Source organism: Lonchura striata, chromosome Z (assembly GCF_050655825.1).
Source record: "Lonchura striata isolate lonStrDom1 chromosome Z, ASM5065582v1, whole genome shotgun sequence".
Classification (NCBI taxonomy): domain Eukaryota; kingdom Metazoa; phylum Chordata; class Aves; order Passeriformes; family Estrildidae; genus Lonchura; species Lonchura striata.
Genome location: NC_140740.1, coordinates 47,170,193 through 47,195,259, shown reverse-complemented (window position 1 = coordinate 47,195,259; position 25,067 = coordinate 47,170,193). Strand labels below are relative to the sequence as shown.

The following is a 25,067-nucleotide window of genomic DNA, read 5'->3' as shown; positions in this document are numbered from 1 at the left end:
GCTCCGAGGGGCTGGTGCGGAACCGCGGGCGGGCGGAACCGGCGGTCGCGGTCGGAGGAGACGGAGGGGCCGAAGCGGGCGGCGCAGGCGGAAGCGGCGCGGCGCAGGGGATTTCCGGGAGCGCGGAGCGGGGCCCGAGCGGGGCGGGCGGAGGCGGCGATGCTGTCGCGGGCGGGGATCCGGGCCCGGCCCGGCCTCGGGCTGCTGCAGGTGCGGGGAGTGAGGGCGGGTGGGCCGGGAACGGGGAGAAGTCCCCGTTCGGGGGGTGCCCACGTGGGGAAGGTCCGGGTAGCGGATGCTGGAGGGGCCAGGAGAAGGGATCTGGACTGGGGGCACGGGGATGAAGGGGTTGGTGTTGGAGGTCTGGGAAGTGTTGGAAGGGAGTGGGGCAGGGATGGGGTGAAGCGGTGTCGGGGCACACAGAGGACCGACCGGCGGGGGGGTTCGGAGGTGATGTTTGGTGGGCGGCGGTTTCGCGGGTCGGAGAAAGAGGCGAGGGGGAGTTGTGCAGGGGCTGGGGGTGCGGGGTTACGGGGAGCTGCGGACAAATGGGTACCGGGGGATTGAGGAGATACCGGCGATCTGTGGTGTTGGAGCTCCGGGAAAGTGATGGGGTGGTGATGAGGAGCTGGGCAGGAAGAGGGCTGTGTGGGCACGGCGGGGTGAAAAAGATAAAGGGGTACGGGGGGACTGAGAGAGAGTTGGTGGGAGCTCGGTGTCGGTGTCGGCAGTGCCGGGGGAAGGGGTGTGGTGCGGTGTGCAGTGGACAAACGGGAATGGGGATTGAGCAGGGGCAGTGGGGGAGTGCGGCGGGTCTGGGGAGAGCCAGGCAGGGACAGAGGTGAACAGCGAGGCGGTGAGGTAGAGAACAGACAGGTATAGAGAGGCTGAAGAGGGTGGTTGGTGGTGGGGACGGGGGGGAAGTGTTTGGGGCTGGGAAGAGCTCTGGTGCGGGCAGGGGAATGGACAGGGATAGAGAGTAAGGAGAGCGAGGGATGTGGTGCAGAGGACAGATGAGTGAGGAGGTAACTGAGGAGGTGGGGGTTCGGTGGGGTGGTAGTGCTGAGGGTTTGAGGGACACCGTGCATGGGCAGGAGCTGGGCAGAGAAGGAGGTGTGAGGAGGAGGGGTGCAGAAAACAAGTGGCAGTATGAGGGGGACTGAGAGGGGTCTTTGGAGGGAGTTTTGGGGGTCTGTGGAAGTGCTGGGATGGTGGTGGTGAGCTGGGCAGGGATTGGGGTACAGAGAGGCATTGCAAAGGAAGCTGTGGGTGAATGGGTATGAGGGGGGCCAGTGGGGGGTGGCTGAACATGGGGAGTGGTGAGGTGCAGCTGGGTTGTTGTAGGAAAAATGGATGTGTGGGGCTGTGGAGGTGTGAGCTGGGTTGGGACTGGAGAGGTTGAGAGAAGCTGTGTGAGACCCTTGTCTTTGGAGAGGAGAGTGAGGGAATGCCTGGACAAAACAGCTTTTTGTGGGAAGCCCTGGAGGCAACCAGAACTGGGGAGGGACAGGTTGTTGGAAAGGGGTGGCCTGGGGCTGAGGTGGGGGAGTGGGCCTGAATGGGTTATGGGGGCTGAGTGGAGCAGAAGAGACCCCTGTGCCCACACCTTCATTGCCCTTATGGTGGCAGGGAGGCTTTATTCCCCGCTTCAGGGTGGATGTGAGAGGAGTGGAGATGAGCAAAAAGCTCTGGGAGTGAGCCCCCCTGCACCAGTGGAGGAGACTGTCCCTGGCACACAGGTCACATTCCTGTGGGAACACTCTTACTGCATGGGCTTGTTAGGGGCATTGTTTCCTGCCTGTTTCCTGTCCTGGTGTCCTGGTCATGAGCCCAGATGGGATAACAGGTGTGGAGCTGAGGTGCCAGCAGCTGATCTCAACCCTGCTCCATCTCCTTCCCTCAGCACTCCCAGCAGCTGAAGTGTGCGGCACGGCTGGCCCCAGCTCCGTGCCGCTGGAACTCCGGGCTGCCCATGAACATCGGGGTGCTCTTTGTGCCGCAGCAGGAGGCCTGGGTAGTGGAGAGGATGGGCAAGTTCCACCGAATTCTTGAGCCTGTAAGGAGCAGCTTTTCTCCCCTTCTGGATTCAGCAGGTTCCTAAAGCTGTAGCGAGGCGAGTCCTTTGCACGAGGATCCAAGAGGGGTGGTGGGCTTTGTTTCCCAGGCTGAAATCCTTTTGGCTGCCTGTGGACTAATTTTCCTTGGTGGGGCATTAAAAGCACTGAGCTACTGAAATTCCTTGTGTGTAAAACATGTTTGCAGTGTGTGTCATGGGCTTTTTTTGTGGGACTCTATCTAGTGCATCAGCCATCTAATCCCACCCTTTTCCCAGGGTTTGAACTTCCTCATCCCTCTCCTGGATCGGATTCGTTACGTTCAGAGTCTCAAAGAAATCGTCATTAATGTCCCAGAGCAGTCAGCTGTCACACTGGGTGAGGAACAGCTTCCATGTCCTGCCCCTTTCCTTCTGCTGCATCTGGGGTGAGCAAGGGACGATGTGAAGATGAATGGAATTGTCCCAAGCTCTTGCACTCAGCCCTGTCCCTTGGTACCCAGGCTTGGCCATAAAATCACAAGATCACTGAATGATTTGGGTTAGAAAGGGCCTTAAAGTTGGTCTCATTACGGCCCCCCTACCATTAATGGGGGACACATTCCACTCGGCTGGGTGCTCAAAGCCCTGTCCAGCCTGGCCTTGAATGCTTCCAGGGATTGGGCATCCACAGCTTCTTTGGGCAACTTACTTCAGTGCATCACCACTCTCACAGTAAAGAACTTCTTCCTAGTATCTAATCTAAGCCTGCCCTCCATCCATGTGAAAAGTCCCTCTCCTCTCCATTTTTCCATGTGAAAAGTCCCTCTCCAGCTCTCTTTAGGTACTGGAAGGCTGTTGCTGTGAGTAGGGACAGCCCAGGAAGTTCCATCTGCTCTCTCTGGGCTGCAACTGCCCCTTCTTGCTGAGTTGACTGCACCTGACCAGAAATATTTTTTTCAGGTGTTTTCCTTTATCAAACCACAAAAGAAATTCCTGTTTCTGTTAAAAACATTTTAGAATAGGTTAATGAATCTGATGTTAATGGACATCTCTGTTATATTTCCAGTTTTAAGTGGTTTGTTTTGGTTTTTTCCTCCTTAAATCTTTATTTACAAGGGCTACAGTGTGAAATGCTTCTATTGGGAAAATCAAGACCTGTTGTACATTCAAAACATCATAGTGTTGTCCAGGGAACGTAAGATCCTTTTTACAAAGCCTTTAGATAAGAAGATCTATTTCAGCCAATCCTCTTCTGCATCATGCTGATATGTCACAGTGAAAAAGGATGAGCCTGCCCAGCTGTGCTGTGGAAGAGGGGGTTTCTGTGTTTTGTTTGTGCTGGTTCAGTAAACAGGCTCTGCTGTTCTCTCCTGACAGATAACGTCACCCTGCAGATCGATGGTGTGCTCTACTTGCGGGTTATGGACCCCTACAAGGTACCATCCCTGCCCCTTGGGCATGTTTTTTCTGGCTCTGCCCACTCCCTGCTCCCCAAAATGTGTACTCCAGCCTCTGTGTCCTGCCTGGCGGGTGGGCTGGGCACTCTGACTCATCCCAAGGCTCCAGACTCCATGTTTTCAGCAGGGATGTCTGGCACATTTCTTGCTGCAGTGCTGTTTGTCTCTCCTGCCTTGTTCAGGGTCCCTCTTGGCATCCCTATCCACTCTGTTTTGTGCTTCTGCTCTTCAGGCCAGCTACGGGGTGGAAGATCCTGAGTACGCAGTGACCCAGCTGGCCCAGACTACCATGAGATCTGAACTTGGCAAACTTTCCCTTGACAGAGTCTTCCGGGTGAGCTGGGGAGGTGGATCACAGAGCTGACAGTGTCTCCCAAAATCCCAGGACAGCCTGCATGGCCAGGCTGCTATGCCTAACAGCAAAATGCCCTTTTGCTTAGAGGGCTTATGGCTTCTGTTTCAGTTGACCTATTGGTGAATCCTTGGAGATGGGTCTTCTTTCAGTTGATTTTTTCAACGGGAGCTATTTTTTGCCCTGCCCTGGGTTATTTGGAGGGGATGATGGGTGGTATGTGCCCAGACCCAGCTGGTTCTAGCCACCTTTTTTGAGTCAGTGACTCTTTGCTCAGCCCCAGTGATGAATATCCTTGACCTGTGTCATGGGGTGCTGTAATCCTTGTACTGCATTTGCTGGGAAGAAACTGGAGTTGCTGGCATTCTCTAGTATTCAGATGTTGTATCCCAGCAGCTTCAGTGTGAGGCACTGCTCTCCCTAGGAGATGGTGACCCCTTCAACAGCTGCAGGAAGCACCTAACCCTGCCCAAAACCTGTGGAGGTGATTTTTTCTGGCAGACCTTGGCCTGTAAGGGAGGTGTCTGTTTTCCTCCTGACCTCTCTCATGCTAAACCCTTCTCTGCTCTCTGCCATTTCTTCTGTGCCTCCCAGGAGAGGGAGTCCCTCAATGCCAGCATTGTGGATGCCATCAACCAGGCTTCAGACTGCTGGGGCATCCGGTGTCTGCGCTACGAGATCAAGGACATCCACGTGCCCCCACGTGTGAAGGAATCCATGCAGATGCAGGTGAGGCTCTCTGGGAGGGGGTTCTGGAACAAGAGGGAAGCTTCCTCTTCCATACTGCATTATAGAATCACAGAATCAATAAGATTGGAAAAGACTTCATCAAGCCCAGCCTATGAACAAACACTACCTTGTCTACCAGACCACGGCACCAAGTCCAATCTTTGCTTAAAGATCTCCACAAACAGTGTCACTGACACCTGTCTGGTAGCCCATTCCAATGTCTAATCACCCTTTCTGTGAAGAAATTCTTCCTAATGTCCAACCTAAACCTCCCCTGGTGTTGCTTGAGACTGTGTCCTCTCATCCTGTTGCTGACTACCTGGGAGAAGAGGCCAACCCCTGTGTGACTGCAGCCTCCTTCCAGATAGTTGCAGAGAGTGATCAGGTCTGTTCTCAAGACCTTGTCTCCTCTTGTCCAGACTAAACAACCCCAGCTCTCTCAAGGACTTCTCATCAGACTTGTGCTCCAAATCTTCCCCAGCTCCATTGCTCTTTTTGGACACTCTAGCATCTCAATGTCCCTCTTGAGGTGCCCAGAACTGGACACAGGACTCAAAGCGTGGCTCCCCAGTGCTGAGTACAAGGGGATAAATCACTTCCCTGGTCCTGCTGGCCACACTATTGTTGATAAGGGCTGTGGTTCATTATTGTTACCTGTCCATAGCTGGCAGCAGCCACCCCTTGTTCAGAAGGGCACTTTGGCTGCAGACATATAGCTACTGAACCAGTAACTCCTGTCATAATTTTTGTGGTGTTTGCCCCTGCCTGCTACATACAAGCCCTGCCAAGTCCCTTTAAAATCCAATCTGTGGAGAAGCAAATCTCAGAGCTGAGATTTGAGAAAAACTGGACACCTTGGGAAAAGCTAGACACCAGATATTTGGGCTGGAATAGGAGGAGAGGGAAGGAACTGTCCACTTAGGTGGGAATGGGGCTGGAAGGGCTGTGTGGCATGAGGAGCAGAACTAGCCCTTGCCAAGACCACACAGTGTTCTGTAGCTGTATTTTCATGCTTTGCTAAGCCATGCTTCCCCCAGCAGAACAGAGGAGCATGAATGCCCCAAAGATGGTATTTCCTCATCACGCCCATGGCAGGCTGGTGTCTGACCTGTGTTTGCAGGTGGAGGCAGAACGACGGAAACGGGCAACTGTGCTGGAGTCAGAGGGGACGAGGGAGTCAGCTATCAATGTGGCTGAAGGCCAGAAGCAGGCCCAGATCTTGGCATCAGAAGCTGAGAAGGCTGAACAGATCAACAAAGCTGCTGGTAGTGCCTGGGGATAAAATGTGGGTTTCTGTAGTCCTCTGGACTGAGGGGTGGTGCTGTGGGGGAGACTGCATCGCTGTGAGCCAGGCTTCCTCAGCCACTGATTCTTCCCTCCTGGGGCCTCAGGCTAAGCTCCAGTTGATGTTGCTGTCCTGCCCCAACCTCCTGTAAGCAGGAGGCTTGCAATAGTGTTGCTCTTGGGGAAAATCCAACCATGCGTGGATTGAAATTGTCTTGATTCACTCCCTGAGATGGTTGGGATTCAGTCCTTGCGAGTGCTTTGTCGTGATTCTGATGTGCACCTTGCTGTGGTTCTTTGCAGGGGAAGCAAATGCCATGCTGGTCAAGGCCAGGGCCAAGGCAGAGGCAATTCAGCTCCTGGCCGCTGCTCTGGCACAGCAGGTGAGTGATGGCTACCTGGAGCAGCCACTGCTTTGGTGCTGGCACTGGGGGAGGTGAAACTGCAGGTAGGGTGGCACCTGGTTTTCTCCTGGACACTCCCTGGCACCTTCGGAAGCAGCAGGGAGTGAGGATCTTTGCTGGACTGGGGTGGGCTGGGGATACAGGCAGGGATGAGCTGTTGGTGGTACATGACTTGTCCCTCTGTCCCCAGCACGGCAATGCTGCTGCCTCCCTGTCTGTGGCAGAGCAGTATGTGAACGCTTTCTCCAAGATTGCCAAAGACTCCAACACTGTTCTGCTGCCTGCCAACACCGGCGATGTCACCAACATGGTTGCACAGGTCAGTGTAGCCCATGTGTCCTGGGCTGCGTCCAGAGCCCCGTGGGCAGCAGGGGAGGGAGGGGATTCTGCCCCTCTGCTCTGCTCTGCTGAGACCCACCTGGAGCCCTGCATCCAGCCCTGGGCTCCCAGCACGGGAGGGACAGGGACCTGCTGGAGTCAGCCCAGAGGAGGCCACCAAGATCATCAGAGGGAGGGAGCACCTTGGCTGGCTGTGAGGAAAGGCTGAGGGGGTTGCTCAGAGAAGCTGTGGGTGCCCCATCCTGGGAAGTGTTTGTGGTCAGGTGGGATGGGGCTCTGAGCAACCTGCTCCAGTGCGGGGTGTGGAGGGGCATGAAAAAGATCTTTGAGATCCCTTCCAACCCAAGCTGTTCTTGCTCTCACCCAAGTGAGGATTGTTCCAGGGAGGTGAAGAGGCCATCAGGGTGGGCCCTGGCCCTCTCCTCTCCTTCCCTCCCTATGACTGTCTCATTCCCTCCAGGCCCTGGGGATCTACACTACACTGACCAAGCCACAAGCTGTGAAGACCCAAGATGAGATGCCCCCAGCCCAGGAGAACTCCCACTCTCCTGCCACAGAGGTGCTGAAGGCAGAACAGGGCAGCTCCAGCTAACAGGGCTGGAAGGATCTCATACCCTCTCCTGAGGCCTGCCAGCAGTCCTGCTCTGCTGGAGGCAGTCAATCTTGTTCCCTTAGTCCCTATTTTGTATTGGATTTAAATCATGTAATAAATGGTAACAGTACTGCTGCAGCATGTTCCCTCATTCTTGGGTGCCTGACCCTACCATTCAATGCCAAAGGGGGATCATCCCTCCTCAGCAGGCTTCTGCTGGGATTTCCCATGGATATGCAGTGACATATAAGAGTGAAAAACGATGTTAAGAAAAAAATCTGTGAGCATGGTGAGGTGCTGGCACAGGTTGTTCTGGGAAGTTGTGGATGAGGCTCTGAGCAACCTGATCAAGTTGAAGGTGTCCCTGCTCACAGCAGGGGGTTTGGAACTAGATGATCTTCAAGGTACCTTTCCAACCCAAGCTGTTTTATGATTTGTGAATTTGGAAACCCCACTCTTACGAAGGATACCTCTCCCAGTGCATCGCCTCTCTGGGAGTGTAAGCTACTCTCATCATCCTGTCCTCTGTCTGCTCCCAGAAGCTGCCCCTACAGTGTATGACTGTGTTCTCTACAGCGAGCTCCTCACATCGCCCAGCACAGGGCCGGGAGTGCTTCTGTCGATTAATTAATTATTTGATTAATTAAAACCACACTTTCGCCGTTGCGAGCGCACCTGGCCTGGCGGGAGGCGCGCTGAGACCTCCTGGGCGCCAGGAGGCGCTGCCGCCGCAGGCCGCTCCCCGCCGTGCCGCTCCAGCGCGGTCGGCGCCAGGCGCGGCGCTTCCGGGAGCGCCGGGCGCCGCAGGTGGGACGGGGTCAGGTGGGCCGGGGATCAGAAAGGCGCTGTGAGGGGCTGGGGCGTGGGGGACACAGCGGCGTGGGTGGGGGCTGGGCGTGTGTGAATGGGAATGCGGGTGTCGGGAGGGGGCTGGGGGTGCCGGGCAGCGCTGGGCAGTCGGGAGGGAGCAGGATTCAGCTCCGTCCGGGAGGGGATACAAGGAAGTGCGTGGGGCAGTTGCCGGACACGGAGTGGGACCAAGGGAAGTCAAGGCGGGCTGGGTGGGTGTGGGAGGTGCTGGGCCAGGGATGGGTGTCGGTACGGAGGGAGTGGTGTCTGCCCAGGTAGAGCCGCTGGGGCTGAACCTGCCTGTCCTTCCCTCTAGGATGCAGCGGTGGCCAGTGGTGCTTTTCCTGGCCTGGGTTTGCCTTCTCTTTTTTGCCGGTATCGGGCTCTTCATGAGCGGCTTCCTGCTCACCCGGATCGAGCTTGCCAGCAGCAGTTCCTGCTCAGACCCAGTCGTGCCTCCACTCTGGGAGAGGCAGAGCCTCCCACCAGGCTCCTGCTGGGTTCCCCAACGCTTTTCCAAGGCCGTGCTCATCATCATTGACGCTCTCCATTTTGAGTTTGCCCACTTTGACCCCGCCAAGACCAGCCCACTGCCCTACGAGAACAAGCTGGGTGTCCTGCACCAGCTGGCCACCTCCCAGCCCCGCCATGCCCGGCTCTACCGCTTCCGAGCCGACCCCCCCACGGCCACCATGCAGCGCATCAAGGGCCTCACCACCGGCTCGCTGCCCACCTTCATCGACGTGGGCAGCAACTTTGCCTCCTACGCCATCCAGGAGGACAACCTGCTGGCACAGCTGGTGCAGAATGGTGAGTTCCTGGCCTTTAGCTCAGGCGAGGGAGTTTCAGAGTGTATATAAAAAAACATTTTTTCATGGCTATACGAATAGGTTGCCCAGGGAAATGGTGGAGTCACCATCCCTGGAAGTGCTTAAGAGACTCTCAGATCTTGTGCTGCATGGTGTGGTTTGGGGTTTATAGTGGTGGGTGGATGATTGGATGGATGGTTTTTAAGGTCTCTTTCAACCTTGATGATTCTGTGTCTGGGGCTGTTCAGCCTGGAGAAGAGAAGGTTGTACAGCAACCTCATAGCAGCCTTCCAGTACCTGAAGGGGACCTACAGAGAAGCTGGAAATTAAATCTTTGTCAAGAACTGTAGCAATAGAATGAAGAGGAATGGGTAAAAATTGACGGAGAAGTTTAAGTTAGACTTGAAGAAGAAATTCTTTACTATGAGGGTGGTGAGACACTGAAACAGGATCCCCAGGAAGGTTGTAGATGCCTCATCCCTGGCAGCGTTCAAGGCCATGCTGAATAAAGCCTCGGACAACCTGATCTAGTGGGATCTAGTGATCCCGTCCTACCCATGGGATGGGGCTTGGAAGTGGATGATCTTTAAGGTCCCTTCCAATCTCTTAACATTCTGTGATTCTCTGTGGGCAGGGCAGCAGCCCAGTGGAGCAGGGCACATGCAAACTCTTCTCAGTTTAACCTGTATTCCAAATCTTGATTACTTTCTCCCTGGGAAGTGCACCCCTTACAACAGATCCACCCTGTGAGCTGATTCTTTATCCTGCTTTATGACAATTGCTTAAGGCAGGGTTGTCATGCAGGCAGGACATGGGTTGGGAATGAGATGAGAAGTGCTGTAACAATGACTTCATCATCTTCAAGGATGATGAGAAAGCAGGCAAAAGTGGCAACACTGGTGGTGTTTGTCCCAAGGTCACCCCCAGGAATCCCTGTAGGATTGCCAAGGTTGTGTTGTGTGAGGCACGTGACAGGGGAGGAGCCAGGTGTGCCAGGTGGTGCCAGGTGTGCTGTGGGGGTGTCCCTCAGGCAGCCAGCCTGCCTGGACAGCTGCCTGCAGGCATGAGACAGCAACCTCATCGCATTTTCATTGTGGTTTCATGCTGCTAGGGAGTGCTTAGTTCTGCTGTAAAGGGCTTGTTACAGTGGGATAATGGTGTAGAGGGAAGAGGGCAGGCCACAGTGGTTTGTTACCCAGAGAGACTTCCTCCCAAGGCTCACAATGGGCTAAGGCAACATGACTTTGAGTGAGCAAGGTGGGCAAATGTAGTGAATCACCTGAAGTAAAATGAAGATGGTGATCACCAGAGATCCTGTGCCAGAGTAGCAGTCTCAGAGAACATGTTCCTTGCTTCCAGGCTGAAAAGGCTCTGTGGAAATACAGCTGGCTGATGGCAGGCAGGGCAAGGAGAGCAAGGGCAGAGGGAAGCATCAGTGCTTTTGCCTTCTCTTTTCCATGTCTGAAAATTGTTTTTAAACGCCAGAACTCAGAACTCACATCTTCTCCTCCATCACCTGCTGCCTTGCATTTTGCAGTGGGGTCACGGGCCTCAGGTGAGGCTTTGTCTGCTTCATGCTGCACCCTGTGCACCCACCTGTGTTGTGGTGGCCCAAGAGCCTTTCTGCAGGGGTCATGTGTCAGATCAGCAATAAGTCCTGAGGTTATGCAGTGACTTTGTTGTAGGGGTATGACACAGCTTACAGATACTCGTGGACTGGTCCCTCCCTGTATTCAAAGTATTTTGCAGACAGATGGTCTTTTTTTTTAGTGAAAATTTTAGTTTTAGGTGTGGGTTAGAGAAGAACCATTTCTCCAAATCCTGACGTGGGCCTGCTCAGGCTCTTTGGATTGTTGTGGTAGCAGCATGACTCAGGAGGGCTCCATCTCTCATTCGTTCCTTTCTCTCTGGCTCAGGAAGGAGAGTGGTCTTCATGGGTGATGATACATGGGAAGGACTCTTCCCAAAGAAGTTCTTCCGTTCCTATTTCTTCCCTTCTTTTAACGTAAAGGATCTTCACACTGTGGATGATGGGATCCTGCAGCATCTCTATCCAACTGGTAAGTAGATCTCTCACCAGGGCCTTGTGGTATTCCTACTGCAAATTTGAGGTAGGGCTGGAGGATTTTTTCTGTTACAAAGGAGCACTGGGCTGTTACACACTGCTGCCCAAGGATTACAGTGCTCTAGCTGGATTTCCACGGATAAGCCAGCTCTTGGAGCCCACAGACCATTTTTGTAGATATCTTTTCTCTGTCTGGGACGGAATTCAGCTTTTCTGGGATGAGGTTAGACTTCTACAGCTGTCTTACAAAATACACTGGCAGGATGGAGACAGAGGAGCACCTTAACTTTGACACATGGCTTCCTAGGCAGGCACACAATGCTCTGGGGAAAACACAAGTTAGGAGGCTGAGACACAGCAGTGCCCTCAGCAAAGCATTGGTGCTTCTTAGTCATGGGAAGAAGATGAAACATGAAATAGGTGATTCCCACCTCCCTGTGGTCCTGGGACCAAGTGGAATGCTCTTTCATTTTTCTGTGTCTAAATGTAAGCAAATCAGGAGTGCAGCAGCCTTTCAGAGGCAAGTCTGTGTGCCTTGTGTGAGAGTTGTAGGTCATCCTTTAACTTCAAATATGTTGGTTTTCATGTGTCAAGACCCTGAAGCAGAGGGGAGAGACCAGGGTAACTTCCTAGCTAGGGACTGTGTTGTTGTGTCATGGTCATGTCCTGGGATGCAGAGGAGCACACTGAGTCCAACCTACAATATCTCCAGGGAAGGATGGGAGTTTGGGGCTCTTCTTTTTCTGAGCATACCTTTTTTTTAGCTCAGTCTGTGGCAGTTTGAGGTAAGTTCAAGATGACTTGGGTGACCTTGTATTGTTCCCCTCCTGAGGGATGGGGAGAAAAAAACAGGGATCCTGGGATGTTTTCCAGGCTTTGACGTCCCTGTGCCATTGCACTGAGGAACCTCTGGCCAAGAGTGTGCCTGATTTAAAACCTGCATCAATTTCCTCAAGAGTGACAGTGGCAGGAGGGTAAGAAATAGCAATATCCAGAGGCAACCAGGAAATTTTGGCAGGAGGATCCAGGCTTAGAATTCCAGGCTGGTGTGTGATAAGTTTGCTTTTGTTCTGCAGTGGACAGTGGTGAATGGGATGTGCTGATTGCTCACTTCCTTGGCGTGGACCACTGTGGGCACAAACATGGACCCAACCATCCCGAGATGGCAAAGAAGCTCACCCAGATGAATGAGATGCTCAGGTGATCAGTGTGGTGCTGAGGTGTTGCTGGCTGGTCTCTTCCTTCAGCCAGGCTGGTGGTACCTTCCCGAGGAATTGATGGATACAGAGGGCAACAGGGAATTAATGCTTACTGAGCCCGTTAACATGGAAAACAGCTTTTGCCAGCAGCAGCTGGAACCCCAGCTATGGGCAGTATTGCTTATGTAGATGATTGTTGAGAGGTTTGGTTTCGTAAGTAAGGCTGCCCTCAGGTCTTACATCTCTACCAAACCATGAGATGATAGTGCAGCTGGAGTAACTGAGCCTCTCTGTTTCCATCTTTAACATGGACATTGTCCCACTGAGGTCTGGGTAATGCTTGAGAAGTGGATGGAGGACCCTGGCTAGGGAATGAATGCTGCTGCATTTATCACACAGAACCATGACCGGCACATTTAAGGCAGAGGGCAGGATGGGATACAGAGATTTCAGTCATGCAGATGTGTCTCAGCCCCAAATGCTGAAGCTCTTGATTTTTAGGACTGCTTTAAGTTTTGCTGCTAGAACGAGTTGGTAACTTGCTCTGCTGTATTTGACAGCACAGCATATACTGTGTCATACTGCTGCATCTTTCAGGGAGTAATTCTTGCTTTTTTCCTTTGATGTGGGAGATGGCTCACATAACATGATACATGACCCAAATAGCAGCAGCCTAAAATTTAGTTTTTGTGAGAAATCTTTCTTCTCAATTGCATTTTGTCACGATCTCTGATGGCACTGTTTGCTGGGAACCCAAGCAAGATTGGTCCACTCTGTCCTAGGGCTGTGAATTTTCAGTTTGGCTTTAATGCATCAATTTAAAACACCCTGGACCCTGGCTTGTTACAGTTCTGCATCAGCATTTAATTTTGCTCATATCCTTCTGAGACCTCACCTCTGTGGTGCAGGCAGGCTTGCTGGGGAAATATCCTGAGTTGATCTTCCTTATCTTGGTGGCAGGTCCTTGGTGGATCACCTGGGGAATGACACTCTTCTTCTGGTGGCTGGGGACCACGGCATGACGGAAACTGGAGACCATGGTGGCGACAGCGAGAAGGAAGTCAATGCAGCACTGTTTGTGTACAGCAGAACACCTCTGTTTGGCAGTGGCCCTCCAGAGGTGAGGAGCTGACTCTTACCTATCCCTGCCTGAGCTGGTGCCTGAAAACTCCAACTCTGGGATTACAGGAAGTAACAGTTTGGCTGGGATTTTTTAGACTGAGAGGGATGAGGAGTCTGTCATAGAATCATGGAATAAACTGATTTGGAAGGGACACATCAGGATCATCAAGTCTAACTCCTGGCCATACATAGGCCATTCTTAAGGGTCATGCCATGTTCCTAAGAACATTGTCCAAACACATCCTGAACTCTGTTGGGCTTGGTGCTGTGACCACTTCCCTGGGGAGCCTGTTGCAGTGTGCTGCCATCCCCTGGGTGAAGAAACTTTTCCTACTATCCGTCCTAAATCTATCCTGACACAACTTCAGACCATTCCCTCAAGTCCTATCACTGGTTACCATGGAGAAGAGATCAGTGCCTGACCCTCTTCTTCCCCTCAGTAGAATGTTGTAGACACCCAGAGGTCTCCCCTCAGTCTCCCCTTCTCCCAGCTGAACAGACCAAATAACTTCAGCCACTCCTCACACTCCCTTCCAGACCCTTCATCAGCCTCCTGGCTGTCATTTGGATGCTTCCTAATAGCTTAACATCTTTTTTATATTCTGGTGTCTAAAACTGCCTCCAGCACTCAAGGTGAGGTCGCCCCAGTGCAGAGCAGAGCAGGACAATCCCCTCCCTTGCCCAGCTGTTGATGCTGTGCCTGATGACCCCAGAACAGAGTTGGCCCTCCTGGCTGCCAGAGCACTGCTGACTCACATTCAACTTTCTATCAACCAGGACCTCCAGTTCTCTTTCCATGGTGCTGCTTTCCAGCCTTTTCACCGTGATTGAGAGGAGTGGTAGCTTTGTCACCTTGTCTCAAGAGTACAGCGGAAGGGCTGACACAGCAATACAGAGGGCTGAAGTGTTTGGTCAGGTCACTGCAGCTGTGAGGGGTGCTTGTGTAGGGCCAGGTGAGCTGTTGGACAGCCAGGGCCTTCCCCATCGACCTGCAACTCCCAGCAGGCATGCTTCTCACCAGAAGACCCTTGGGGAGAGTAGAGCTGTGCCTCTGCCTGGATTCACCTTTGAGCAGGGATGTCTTCCCCACTGTCTTCTCAAACGAGTGAAAAGCTGCATTGCTGTGTTCTCTCTGAATTTCGGATTCCTCCCATTTCTCCAGGAGCCTGAAACCATTCCTCAAGTGAACCTGGTTCCCACTGTGGCCCTGCTGCTGGGAGTGCCCATCCCCTACAGTAGTATTGGGGAGGTGATGGCTGAGCTGTTTGCTGGGGACAGTGATGCTGTGTCTGCAGCCTTGGAGCAGCTCTCAGTCTATCACATCAATGCCAAGCAGGTATGGCCTGTAGTGAGCCTCCCATTGAACTAGAGGGAAGATGGAATGACTTTTTAAGCACAAACCTGTTCTGTTTGGTGTAGGTGAGATGGTGACATGCTATTATCTTCATGGGGAATTTACTTTGGAGCATTACATCCTAGCAGTGTTTACTCCAGTAAAAGACTGCCCCATTTTCCCTAAAGAGAAATGAGAGCCATGTGTTTAGTGCTGTGGTATGGAAAATAACTGTCTGGGAAGATGGAGGGTGGCTAGACCCAGATGGTCAGAAGTGGATTAAATAATAGGGGACATTGGTTCCTCAAGTCCGAAGATGACCAGAGGCAAGTGTTGTGATTGGAGAAAGTAAAAGTGGAGATTTTGATGCTGCTTCAGTTTTGAAGGAGAAACAGTGTTAACAAAATACTATTCTAGATTAGTGGAAAAAGGAAAACAGTAATGAAAGACCAAATTAAAAAAAAATAACCATGTAACAGGTGAAGTAGGATAGTGAAGGAGCAATTAACATAAAGTGCAACAAAATACCGAACCCCAGTAGCATCTTGACAAAATTTGAAGGAGAGTCTCTATATTAGGTATAAAAAAAGCCTATGCAGTAGAGCAGCCTAAGTGAGAGCCTCTATGGATCATGTGAGGGCCATCTGTTGTGGCTCTTGTTATGCTACAGAACCAGATTTGCCACAGGCATTGCAAGGCATGTATCTCAGCTAAGGGCCAGGCTGCCTTTGAGAGACTGGATTGCTGGGAGCACAGGAATTACTCCCCCAGTGCCCAACCAGCTCCTTGGAGTGCCAGTTGAACACTACTGGTGCAAGCCAGTGAAGAGCTGGAGAGAATGATTGCTCATGGGGTAGACAAAGATACTCAGCTCTGTAATTATAGAGCAGCAGAGTGCTCTGACATTTAAAGATCATACTGTAAGTTAGTGTCCATTAATCACTGAGGATATCAATCATAATTTGTTAGGAATTAGCATTATCAAGTTGTGCCTGTAAATATTTGCACTCATTCTTTGAGGAGATTTCTGATCTGGTAAGGGTGGTGTTGAAGAAGCCGTGGCATTCCAGGGAGGCCTTTGAGAAAGCCAGTGCCTGTGTCTGCCATCCATGGGCAGAGGCAGACTGATTCTGACTGTGCTCTGAGGCAAATGGAAGCTGTGTGAAGTTACGGGTGCAATTCAGGACTGGAGAGATCTAAGCAGATGGATGTGTGTGCAGGTTCTCTGCCTTGCTAATGCCTCTGTAACACTTCTTTTATGACTTTGGGATTGTAGCTGCCTCTGTTTGTGTCTCTGTTGAAGTAGAAAGCAAAAAGAATGAATTTTTCTTAAACTATGGTGCAGTGTATTAATGTGCTGTTACTGAAGAAAGGGAAGATGTTTGGTTTCATCCAGTGTAAGTTTTTTAATGTGATGTTTTTTCTCAGACAAAACTGTAAAACTCAACATGGGGTGCAAATTAACAAGTCATTAATAGTAATGACTTGACCTTCTGGAGGACATTTGCCTTATTGCTGCCAAAGATTCCATAAAAACCCTTAGTGATGCTCAGCATTACCAGAGGTATTGCTGCAGGAGTCACTATGTCTGTCGCTGTGGATGCATCACTTGAGAGGGATGTCAGTTTGTCAGAGAGATGGGATGTCAGTTTGTCAGAGAGATTGAGTTTCCTGATGGTGACATGCCTGGATTATACAGCTGGGGACAAGTCTGCCCTAGGCGGGTTTGGTAAATTGGGGTTGTTTCTATTATGAAGGGGCAGCATGAAGCAGTTAATCCCATTCCCTGTTTTCCCAGTGCTGCTGTCTGATCCCATGTCTTCTCTCCTGTAGGTGTATCGTTTCCTGCAGTCCTACTCGCTGGTGGCTCAGGACCTGCCAGCAGAGCAGCTCCAGCACCTGCAGGAGCTCTTCTCTAGTGCTGTGGAGGAGCACACGCAGCTCCTGACCCAGGTGCATGGGACGACAGTGCCTCCAGAGCTCAAGCCGAGGCTGGGAAGCCTCATCGGTCGCTTCCAGCGCTACTTGCGGGAGGCACGGGCTGTGTGCACCCAGTCCTGGGCCCGCTTCCACCCCCTGCGTATGGTGGGGGGCTGCATCCTTATTGCTTCCTCTTGCTTGCTCTGCTACATGGCCTCAGAGCTGGCGGCGTCCTCACAATCTCTCTGTCGCAGCTGCCTCCTGTACCCGCTCTTCTGGGGCCCTGTGGGGGCTGCTCTGCTGTGGCTAGTCCATGTTTTCACCCAAGAGGGGCTGGATCTGCTCCTGGTGTCATCATGGGCAGCCGCTGCTTCTCAGCTGGGTTTTTTCTGGCACTGGTGGGGCCAGCATCTCAAGAGAGCCCGTTTGACAGGCAGTCAGCCCCCCTTGGCCAGTGGTGGCCTCAGGCAGAGGCTGCGAGCTTGGCTGGGGCTGGCCTTCCCCATGGGCATTCTGTTCTTCCGCTGTGGAGCTATGTTCTCCGACAGCTTTGTTGTGGCTGAGGCACGAGTGGCTCCGTTCCTGCTGGCCTCTCTGGTGATGTTGCTAGTAGGGAAGCTCCACTGGGATGGTCACCTGACTGTGCCAGAAGGTCCCAAGCAGCAGCTCCTTGGTGTTTCTTCTTACCGGAGAGAGATCTGGTATCTGCTGTGCCTCGTGGCCATGCTCCTGGTCTGCGTGCGCCTCTCCAGTTTCTTCCACCAGTGCCGCGAAGAAATCCCTCAGTGCCGACCCTCTGTTTTCCTCTCCCCACTTGCCAGCCTGAGAAACACACGGGCCAAGAACTTCTTCTACCTCCTGTGCGTGGCCTTGCTGGCTGGGCTGGTGTATGCAGTGCAGAGCTGGCTAAGGCACTATGGCAACCTGAACAGCTCGGACCCCCTTGTGCTCTTTGTGCGCTGGGGTTTCCCACTGGTGGTCCTCTGCATTGCCTGCTACTGGGCTGTTGCCTCCAGTGTTGATGACTCTCTTGGCAGGCTGCAGGAGCTGGTGCAGGTTGCAGTTGTTGTCTTTCCCAGGGCTGTCTATGGACTAGCATCCATGGGACTACTACTCCTGTTGTGCAATCCCATGACGGTGTTTGCAAAGGACACACGGGAGCTGGCAGGATCCATTGTCACTCCCTACCTGGGAGTTCCTGGCTCTGAAGTTGACTTCCTCCACGTCATCCCTCAGATCTACAAGAGGATGCAGGAGTCCCAGAAGAGCCGGCTGGAGCGGGGCAGCTGCAGGGCCACTGTTGCAGCATACGGGCTGGGCAGTGTGTACTCAGCAGCCCTGGTCATAGCCCTCACCCTCCTGGGCTTCCTCTTGATGCTTCTGCACAGCGAGCGGCTGAGCTTTGCCTTTCTGCTCCTCTTTGTGGAGGCCTTTGTGCTGCTGCACATCCAGACGTGTGCCAGAGGCCTTGCCAGAGATGCTGGTGAGTCTGGGCTCCGTAGAGCAACCACTGCATCTGTGACCTGGGCCTAACCTGCAGTGACCTTGCCTTAATTCCATTGAGGAGAAGCAGGATCTAGTTTCTAGTCTTGGGAAATAGTGGTGCACTAATCCTCAGGATACTCTTAGCTTTTTTAGAGCTGCTTAAATCCTCAGGTAGAAGAAAGATGCATGCAGCAGGAATGTGAACATCGTGGTGGGAGGAGTGTCTTGGGTCAGGGGAAGGAGCTTTCTTCTTCCCAGGGTGTGAACAGTCTCCTAGCCCCACTGGTTCTGACAGAGTGCAGTAGCAAGGCTACTGGCACCAGCAGAGGGAATGCTGGCCCCTTGCTGTATCTGGATGGTTTCTGGTCTCTAAAAAGAGCTAACGTGGAAAGGGAACCTGGGAAAAAAATTCTTAGGCTTTTTTAACCATGGATCTGTCTTGTTCCTTGATGCTAATATCCCCACCCTCTGCCTCTGTTTTTGTCTTTTATTTTCTCAGAGCTCTTTTCAGTGCCATGGTATGCAGTCATCTCCTGGCTCCTTGCTGCTTCACAGTTCTTCTATTCCACAGGCCACCAGCCTATCTTCCCAGCTATCCACTGGAATGCAGCCTTTGTTGGCTTCCACCTTGACCACAGCATGAACCTCCTGCCTGCTGTCCTGGTGGGAGCCAACACCTTTGCTTCCCATATCCTTTTTGCAGGTAAATCAATTTCTTCCTGGGCTGTGGAGCCTGAGTGGACACAGCTCATGGCAGTGCCTTGCTTGGGGCTCTGCAGGTTGAGTGTGGGGCAATAAAGGCTCCAGCACCAGCTGAGCTACAGTGTCCTCGCTGTTCCCCTTGTGGGGCCATAGCAGGCTGGCCTGGAGCTGGGGTATGTGCTTCCTGCATCCAGGGCAGGATGGCAGAGCCTAGACTGCTCCTCGCCTCCTGGGCTCTGATAACTGCATGTGCCTTTGTCCTTGAGGTAGTTGGCTGTCCACTGCTCCTGCTGTGGCCCTTTGTGTGTGAGATGTCCAACTCACAGAGGAAGAAGCCCAAGAAGGAGTCCCAGGAGGAGCTGCAAGAGGTGGAGGAGCACATGATGGAAATGAGGCTGCGGGACTCTCCAGAGGAGTTCTCTACTGCTCTGTTGCGACTGGGATTGAAATACCTTTTTGTCCTTGGGGCACAGGTACAGGCAGTAGCAGGGTGGCTGTGTGTGTGTTGTCTAGGAGGAAATTGGTATGCTGTGGTAACTGTGGGGCACTCTGATAAAAGGGGTAAGCCAGGACACAGACAGGCCCAGGGATGGAGTGTCTGGTTGCAGGTGGAAGAGCAGGTCCCTTCTCAGCCATGCTATTTGCTCTGTGCTTTGGGAATGGCTCCAGCATGGAAGCTGCCATATGGATTAGGATGTTTTTCATACCCATATGCCCAGATGGGAATGTCTGCTCAGGAGCTGCAGGGTTGTAATCCTACTCCCGGTCTTCCTTAGCATTCCTATCTCAGACCATCTCTGGTTTTCATATGTGCTGTGATGATATAGGAAGCTAAACACCAGAAATTTTAATCCTGTGAAAGAAGTGAATAGTTTTCTGGGATTTATCTCTTCAAATCATTCTCCTGTGTTGTCAGACTAGAGACAGTGCAAGGGAAGGGGCAAGCCCTGCAGCAGTGAGCAGCAGCACCCCTCTCAGTCAAACAGTAGGTCAGGTTAGCCCTGGTGTGAGCCCTCCCCGGTGCTGCCCCAGCCTGGCCCCACAAGAGTCTTCATATACCCTAAGCTGCCTATGTTTCCTGAATTGAGGACATCATGGAAAAAAGTCCTCTTTAGGATGCTCATTTCTGATGTGCTCTGTGCCAGCCTCTCAGGCATGTGCAGTTTAGTACCACCTTCAGATGTGAACCTAGTGCCCAGGAGGTCTCTCCAGAGTCACCTGTAACTTGTTTTTCCTGATCTTCCCTGCAGCTTCTGGCCTGTGTTTGTGCAGCGATGATCCTCAGGAGACACCTCATGGTTTGGAAGGTCTTTGCCCCAAAGTAAGTCCCAGAAGTTGCTCTGATGCTAGGTTAAGACTCATGTCCCTGACACCTTGACTAGAGTTCACAGACAGTAATTTTGGAAGAGACTCTGTGATTGATCTTCTGACTCATTGCCTAGTACTGGTTGTAGGAATGTCCCTAACTAAATCCTGGTTGAAATTCAGAAGCTAGACTTGAGCTACAGCCTGAGAAGTTCCTCCTCACATTAAGAAATGTGTGTCTTAATTTCCAAAGACACACAGAACCCACCTGGAAGCTGAGAATGTTGTAGTCAGAGCCAAAGGTAAGGATACCAGGCCAGAAGTGATAAACCCAGAAATGCTGAACCAGAAAGCCTTTGAATTAGTCGATGTGAAGGGTGGCCTCAGCCTCTGAGGGATTCACAATCCCCCCTGAGTCAATGGGTCCTGAGTGGCCTCTAAATCAGATGAGTGCTTGGCTTATGGGTTTCAGGCAGCAACTGCTGGGGAGTGAATGTAATTCAGGTTTTAGGATGTGGGATGCTACAAGCCTCATTGTCAGGAAAATCAGTCAGCTGGAGGGTAGCAACCTGTCTCTGTAGTCATGCTGGCTGTTGTATCCTTAACTGCATCTCTTGTGCCTGCAGGTTCCTCTTTGAGTCGCTGGGCTTTGTGGTGAGCAGCATCTGCCTCTTGCTGGGGATCTCGCTGGTGATGCGTGTGGACTGTGCTGTCAGCACCTGGTTCAGCCAGCTTCGGCTGAGGTAGCCTTGGAGATGTGAGGAGCCTGACCTGCTCGTTGGCCCAGGCTGTGGCTGTCTCCTGGCCTCCCACCAGCTGGGAGGGATACACGAGCCCGCAGCAAACCAGTGCCTGCCGACAGCAGTCAGGGATTATGCCCAGCTCCCTGCTGCTGTGCTGAACAAAAAGGACTGGAGCCACCTGTTCCTGGCTCACAGGGATGGTGTTTCTCAGCAGGGGAGATCAGAGCTCTCGCTGGGCCTTTTCTGGCAGCAGGACTCTGCTGCAGGAACCCAAGAAGCAAGAGTCCTGAAGTGCTCCTTTGGAGAAACACCAGCAGGGGTCTTGCTGGTACTTTCCTGACACCTGCCACAATGACCAGCTGGTAGGCTTCAGTGGCCAGCAAGGTGTCACTGTGACTGTGCAAAGACTCATGGGATGGGGCCGGCTGAGGAGGGGAGAGGAGGTTGGAAGGGGAGGGAATGTCCCACAGCCACCACTTTGTTTTCACATGCTTGGTTTTTACACTGGAATCACACTGCACGTTTCCATGCAGATGGCTCCTGGAGCCTCGGTGGCAGCTACTCCTCTGTAAAGTCAGTCAGTTGCTCTATGGTAAGGCCTCTCTTGCCCTACACTCTGTCTCACTTTCCTGGTTCCACTCAGTGAAGTGCAGTGGGGAGCACTGTGGGCTGCCTTGTACAGCAGGCTTAGCTTCAGCTAGTGGTAGCAGGGCCAACTGTGTGCACGACCAAGAAATTCTCCACTTCTGTTCTCAACCTGTCTGGGTCCCTGTGGGTTGGGTGGTAGCAGCCATGGCTCTTGGTCTCTTCCTGGGTGTGTGCTGCTGGATGCTGGCTGTTGACTGTTAACAGTTTAGATGCAGCAGGATGTAGTGACAGAATATGGACTGACACCCATGCTGGAGCTGGCCATCAGGAAAGGGGAACCTGGAATAGCTCTGCCAGCTGCTGAGTAGCCTTGGTGTGAGCTCCAGAGCTTGAGAACAGCTACTTGAAAGCCTGGAGCAGGCACCAATTCTTTTGGGAAGTGGTTCAGCTTACTGGTGTCTGTGTGTGTGCTGGGTGCTATGGACCAGATGCAGTCAAGTGCATCCATGATCCCATGTTTGGGGCTTGTCTCCCTCTTGGCCTTGGCATTCTCTGTGAGACCTCATGTCACAAGTAAGCAATGCCAAACATGCCCTTGACTGCTCACAGTCAGGAGACATGGTATTCCTTTCTTTATGGGCACAGGTAGAGGGTGGTGACCATGGTGCCTGGCCATATCCCAGCTCAGTTCCTCCTGCAGTTTCCATTGGAGCTGGGATTCCTTACTGCCCTGAACCACTGTGTGGCATTTCTTGGTGCTATGAAACCTTTTGTCTCTTTCCTCTCTGGAAAGAGACAAGGACTGCTTGCCTGGGATTTCTGCAATGATATTTGCCTGATCCCATTAATTTTTAACTCATGCACCATGACTAGCCCCTGTTTGAGTTCCTTACTGCAGACTGTTAGCATAACTCCAGGTTGTTCTCTGCCCTGCGGAGTCCCAGGGAAAATCTCTCTCATGATTTAATTTCTTGACATTTTTCCCAAGTGCCCAGTTGCTGTGGCTCTTGAGGGCAGGTGGAATTTTGTATTTTACCCCTGCAAAATGCCTGCTCAGTTGTTCAGATGCAATTCCAGGAAGGGTTAAACTGTTCATATATGAGATTTCCATTGCCTGGCCTGCTCCTGATCTGCTGTCTCTGCTCTGCTACCTCAGCCTCTCATGTCCTCTGCTCTGTGGTCCTGCTCAGTTTCACCTGTCACAACCAGGGACTGGTTTGTGAGTGGCTTCACACCCTGGCCTGCCTCACTGCTTGGATGCATGACAGCAGTGCTAGTACAAGGAAGGGGTAGTGGCAAACAGTGAGGGAAGCTGAAAGCTACAGGAATGCATCAGCCCACAATTAAAATGGGCTTAGGTAGTCACAATGGGCTTAGGTAGTCACACCCTTGAAAATAGGTTGTTTGCTGAAAGCTGACTGCCTGGTGGTCATATGCTTCTGAAGGAACGAGGGGTGCGTCTATACGGGGAGAAGGAAGGGGATGGAGGTAGCAGTTACCCAGTAAATTTTCATTTAATGTGAGGTTAATCTGGATAACACATTGCTAAACCTCAAGGCTGGAGCTTAAATTGGTTTTGTAACTTCATAACCTGGTCAGGAGCTTTCTGCCTGCCTGTATTTGTGCTGGCAGAAGTCCCTGCGGCCACTGATAGTGTAGGACTGGCCACTGATGTCCCCACAGCTGCCACCCAGGCCCCTTGGCATCCATCTCTGGGACTTGTTTCTCTTCTCACTGGTCACTCCAGTGCAGCTGAGCCTTCCCATGCTCACTGTTAATGGTTGGAGCACTCACATGGGGCTTGGGAATCCTCTCCTCACCCCTGCATACCACCCCTCTGCCGTGTATGGGGCTCATGGTCCCAGGAGGCTGGGAGAGCAGATGGAACAGCAGAGCTGTAGCATCATCAAAGGACACACTTATCTCACCAGAGACTAAACAAAGCTTGCAGTAGAAGGGCTGCAACTACACCTTGTCACTGCAGAGCCACCATAGAATGCTGGCTGCTCGGACACAGCAGACTGGCTGCTACACCAAAGATTTCTGATTCACAAAGATGAGTTTCCCAAGGGCTAGAGATGCTCTAGCTTCTTTTCATTGCCTGTTTCAGTCTTTGTCAGCCTTCCTCAGCTGCTCTGAAGCTGATTGTTTGGCTGCCATTCTTCTGAGCATGCTGGGGATGACAGAGTTAGTGCCAGTCTAGGGCCTGGCGACCTTAGAAGCAGATCATGCCACTGATGCTAGAGCAGACAGGGCTGTGTTTGCTGATTTAAAACCAAGGAGGGGGTTGTCTCCTAGTCCAAACCAAGGCTCTTTGGGAAATCTTATGTGCTGGGGAGTGGGTTTTGCCCCACATCCCTCCAAAGAGGTTGTTTTAGGGCCCCACTCGGCTTTCCTAGATGAATTATGCCAGGCAGGTTATTTCTGGTCCCTGTGACCTGGGCTGAGTATGACAGGGGACAGAGTGCTCAGCTGAGCAGTTTTCATCCTGCACTCCACAATCTTTCTGCACTTTGCGCTTTGCAAGTGTTGTGCATGTGTTTCTTGGCAAAGGAGAGTCATTGGGAAACTTCCCTGGCTCAGGCCCATGGTGTGTCCCATAGTCCTGGCACAGAGCAAAACTTCAATTGTGTCTCTTTTTTTGCTGCCTAGAAAATAGTGACCAAAAGCTGCAGCCACTGTGAAGAGTTGTGAGTGTTGGGAGCACCTGCACCTCTGGTCCATGGGGCTAACACAGATCCCAAGGGATGGCACTGTTTTGGGGAGCCCAGAGCCCAGGGCTCGTTCCAGCTCTGTTCCCACGGCCATTCCTCTATCCCATCTCTCTCTGGTTTTCCCTCAACTCTTCAGTCTGGTTTTTTCTGCCAAGGCACAGTCCTAGTCTTGGTGTGCATGTCCCCTTTCCCCTCAGGAAGCAGCAGTGCCAGCGTGTGGGGCGCAGGGCTGGGGATCCTGGCTCTCCTCTGAACCCTGACTCAGTGCACCACGTGGTTTGGAGCAAGATTGTTTATTTTTTATTAACTTCTTTGTACCTCAGCCCCTCATTTGGGGAAAAAAAAAAGGGGATGGACCCAGTTGTGGAAAGCAACCTGGGAGCTCTGCATGCTGCGTGGTGCTACACTTTCCTGGGTATCTACATATCTGGCTGTCAATGCTTTCATCAAGTCTCTGCTGGGAAGCAGAGCCTTTTTCTTTTCAAAAAACCCTCTAAAGCAGGCAAGTTGGCTGTGCTCGTTCACCTGGCACCCTGGGTATGGCACGACCAACCCCATGAGGCTGCCAGGATGGGGTCGCTCCGTTGCTAAATTGCATAATTAATTAATCGGGAGTGGAGGGAGGTGTGCGTGATTTGCTGTCCGAGGGTGGCACGGGGCTCCGGGCAGCTGTGAAAATTATGTCTGCAAATAAAATGGTGAGAGCCAAGGAGAGCTGTGTAGTCTCATTCTTCCATCATTCTCCCTGACCCATCTGGGGTCTCCTGCATGGGGACCTTCATCTACAATTTCCTCCTGAGGGGAAATGGAGGGTTAGGCATTGATCTCTGCAGAAAGCAACAACAGGACCTGAGGGAACGGCCTGAACCTGTGTCAGGGGACGTTTAGGTTGAACTGAGGTCCGAGACTCGGGATTTAGGAAAAGACTTCTCCAAGAGAGCGGCTGGGCCCTGGAACAGTCTCCCGAGGGCAGGGGTCTCAGCTGCAAGGCTGGCAGAGTTCGGGAAGCGTTTGGACAGCGCGGGTGGTGTGGGCCGGCGG

The 25,067-nt window shown here is 52.4% G+C and overlaps 2 protein-coding genes across 3 annotated transcripts; both read left to right on the top strand.

Moving 5' to 3' along the window:
* Positions 1-122: 122 nt before the first annotated feature.
* On the top strand, positions 123-7,330 carry STOML2 (stomatin like 2). Its single transcript, XM_021554566.3, has 10 exons — positions 123-210; positions 1,904-2,056; positions 2,333-2,432; positions 3,413-3,471; positions 3,725-3,826; positions 4,439-4,573; positions 5,694-5,838; positions 6,161-6,240; positions 6,452-6,580; positions 7,061-7,330. Exons 1-10 carry the CDS (start codon positions 160-162, stop codon positions 7,190-7,192), a joined length of 1,086 nt encoding a protein of 361 aa, XP_021410241.2. The 5' UTR covers positions 123-159; the 3' UTR covers positions 7,193-7,330.
* Positions 7,331-7,472: 142 nt separating this feature from the next.
* PIGO (phosphatidylinositol glycan anchor biosynthesis class O) lies at positions 7,473-24,738 on the top strand. Of its 2 annotated transcripts, none has more exons than XM_021554574.4 (11): positions 7,473-7,999; positions 8,358-8,851; positions 10,767-10,910; positions 11,992-12,115; positions 13,075-13,234; positions 14,399-14,572; positions 16,403-17,972; positions 18,474-18,677; positions 18,947-19,149; positions 19,927-19,997; positions 20,608-24,738. In XM_021554574.4, the coding sequence occupies exons 2-11, from the start codon at positions 8,359-8,361 to the stop codon at positions 20,726-20,728; spliced, it is 3,264 nt and encodes a 1,087-aa protein (XP_021410249.2). In that variant the 5' UTR covers positions 7,473-7,999; position 8,358; the 3' UTR covers positions 20,729-24,738. The 2 variants fall into 2 exon arrangements, with proteins under 2 accessions (XP_021410249.2, XP_085423232.1); XM_085567106.1 differs by having other exon boundaries at positions 7,473-8,014.
* The last annotated feature ends 329 nt before the right edge of the window (positions 24,739-25,067 follow it).

Excerpts from the sequence above, each read along its gene's own strand:
- STOML2 (XM_021554566.3), top strand. The coding sequence starts at position 160 with ATGCTGTCGCGGGCGGGGATCCGGGCCCGGCCCGGCCTCGGGCTGCTG. Across the intron at positions 2,433-3,412 it reads GCAGTCAGCTGTCACACTGG|ATAACGTCACCCTGCAGATC; the intron begins GTGAGGAACAGC and ends CTCTCCTGACAG. Across the intron at positions 6,241-6,451 it reads CCGCTGCTCTGGCACAGCAG|CACGGCAATGCTGCTGCCTC; the intron begins GTGAGTGATGGC and ends CTCTGTCCCCAG.
- PIGO (XM_021554574.4), top strand. The coding sequence starts at position 8,359 with ATGCAGCGGTGGCCAGTGGTGCTTTTCCTGGCCTGGGTTTGCCTTCTC. Across the intron at positions 17,973-18,473 it reads AGGCCTTGCCAGAGATGCTG|AGCTCTTTTCAGTGCCATGG; the intron begins GTGAGTCTGGGC and ends TTATTTTCTCAG. Across the intron at positions 19,150-19,926 it reads TTTTTGTCCTTGGGGCACAG|CTTCTGGCCTGTGTTTGTGC; the intron begins GTACAGGCAGTA and ends TCTTCCCTGCAG.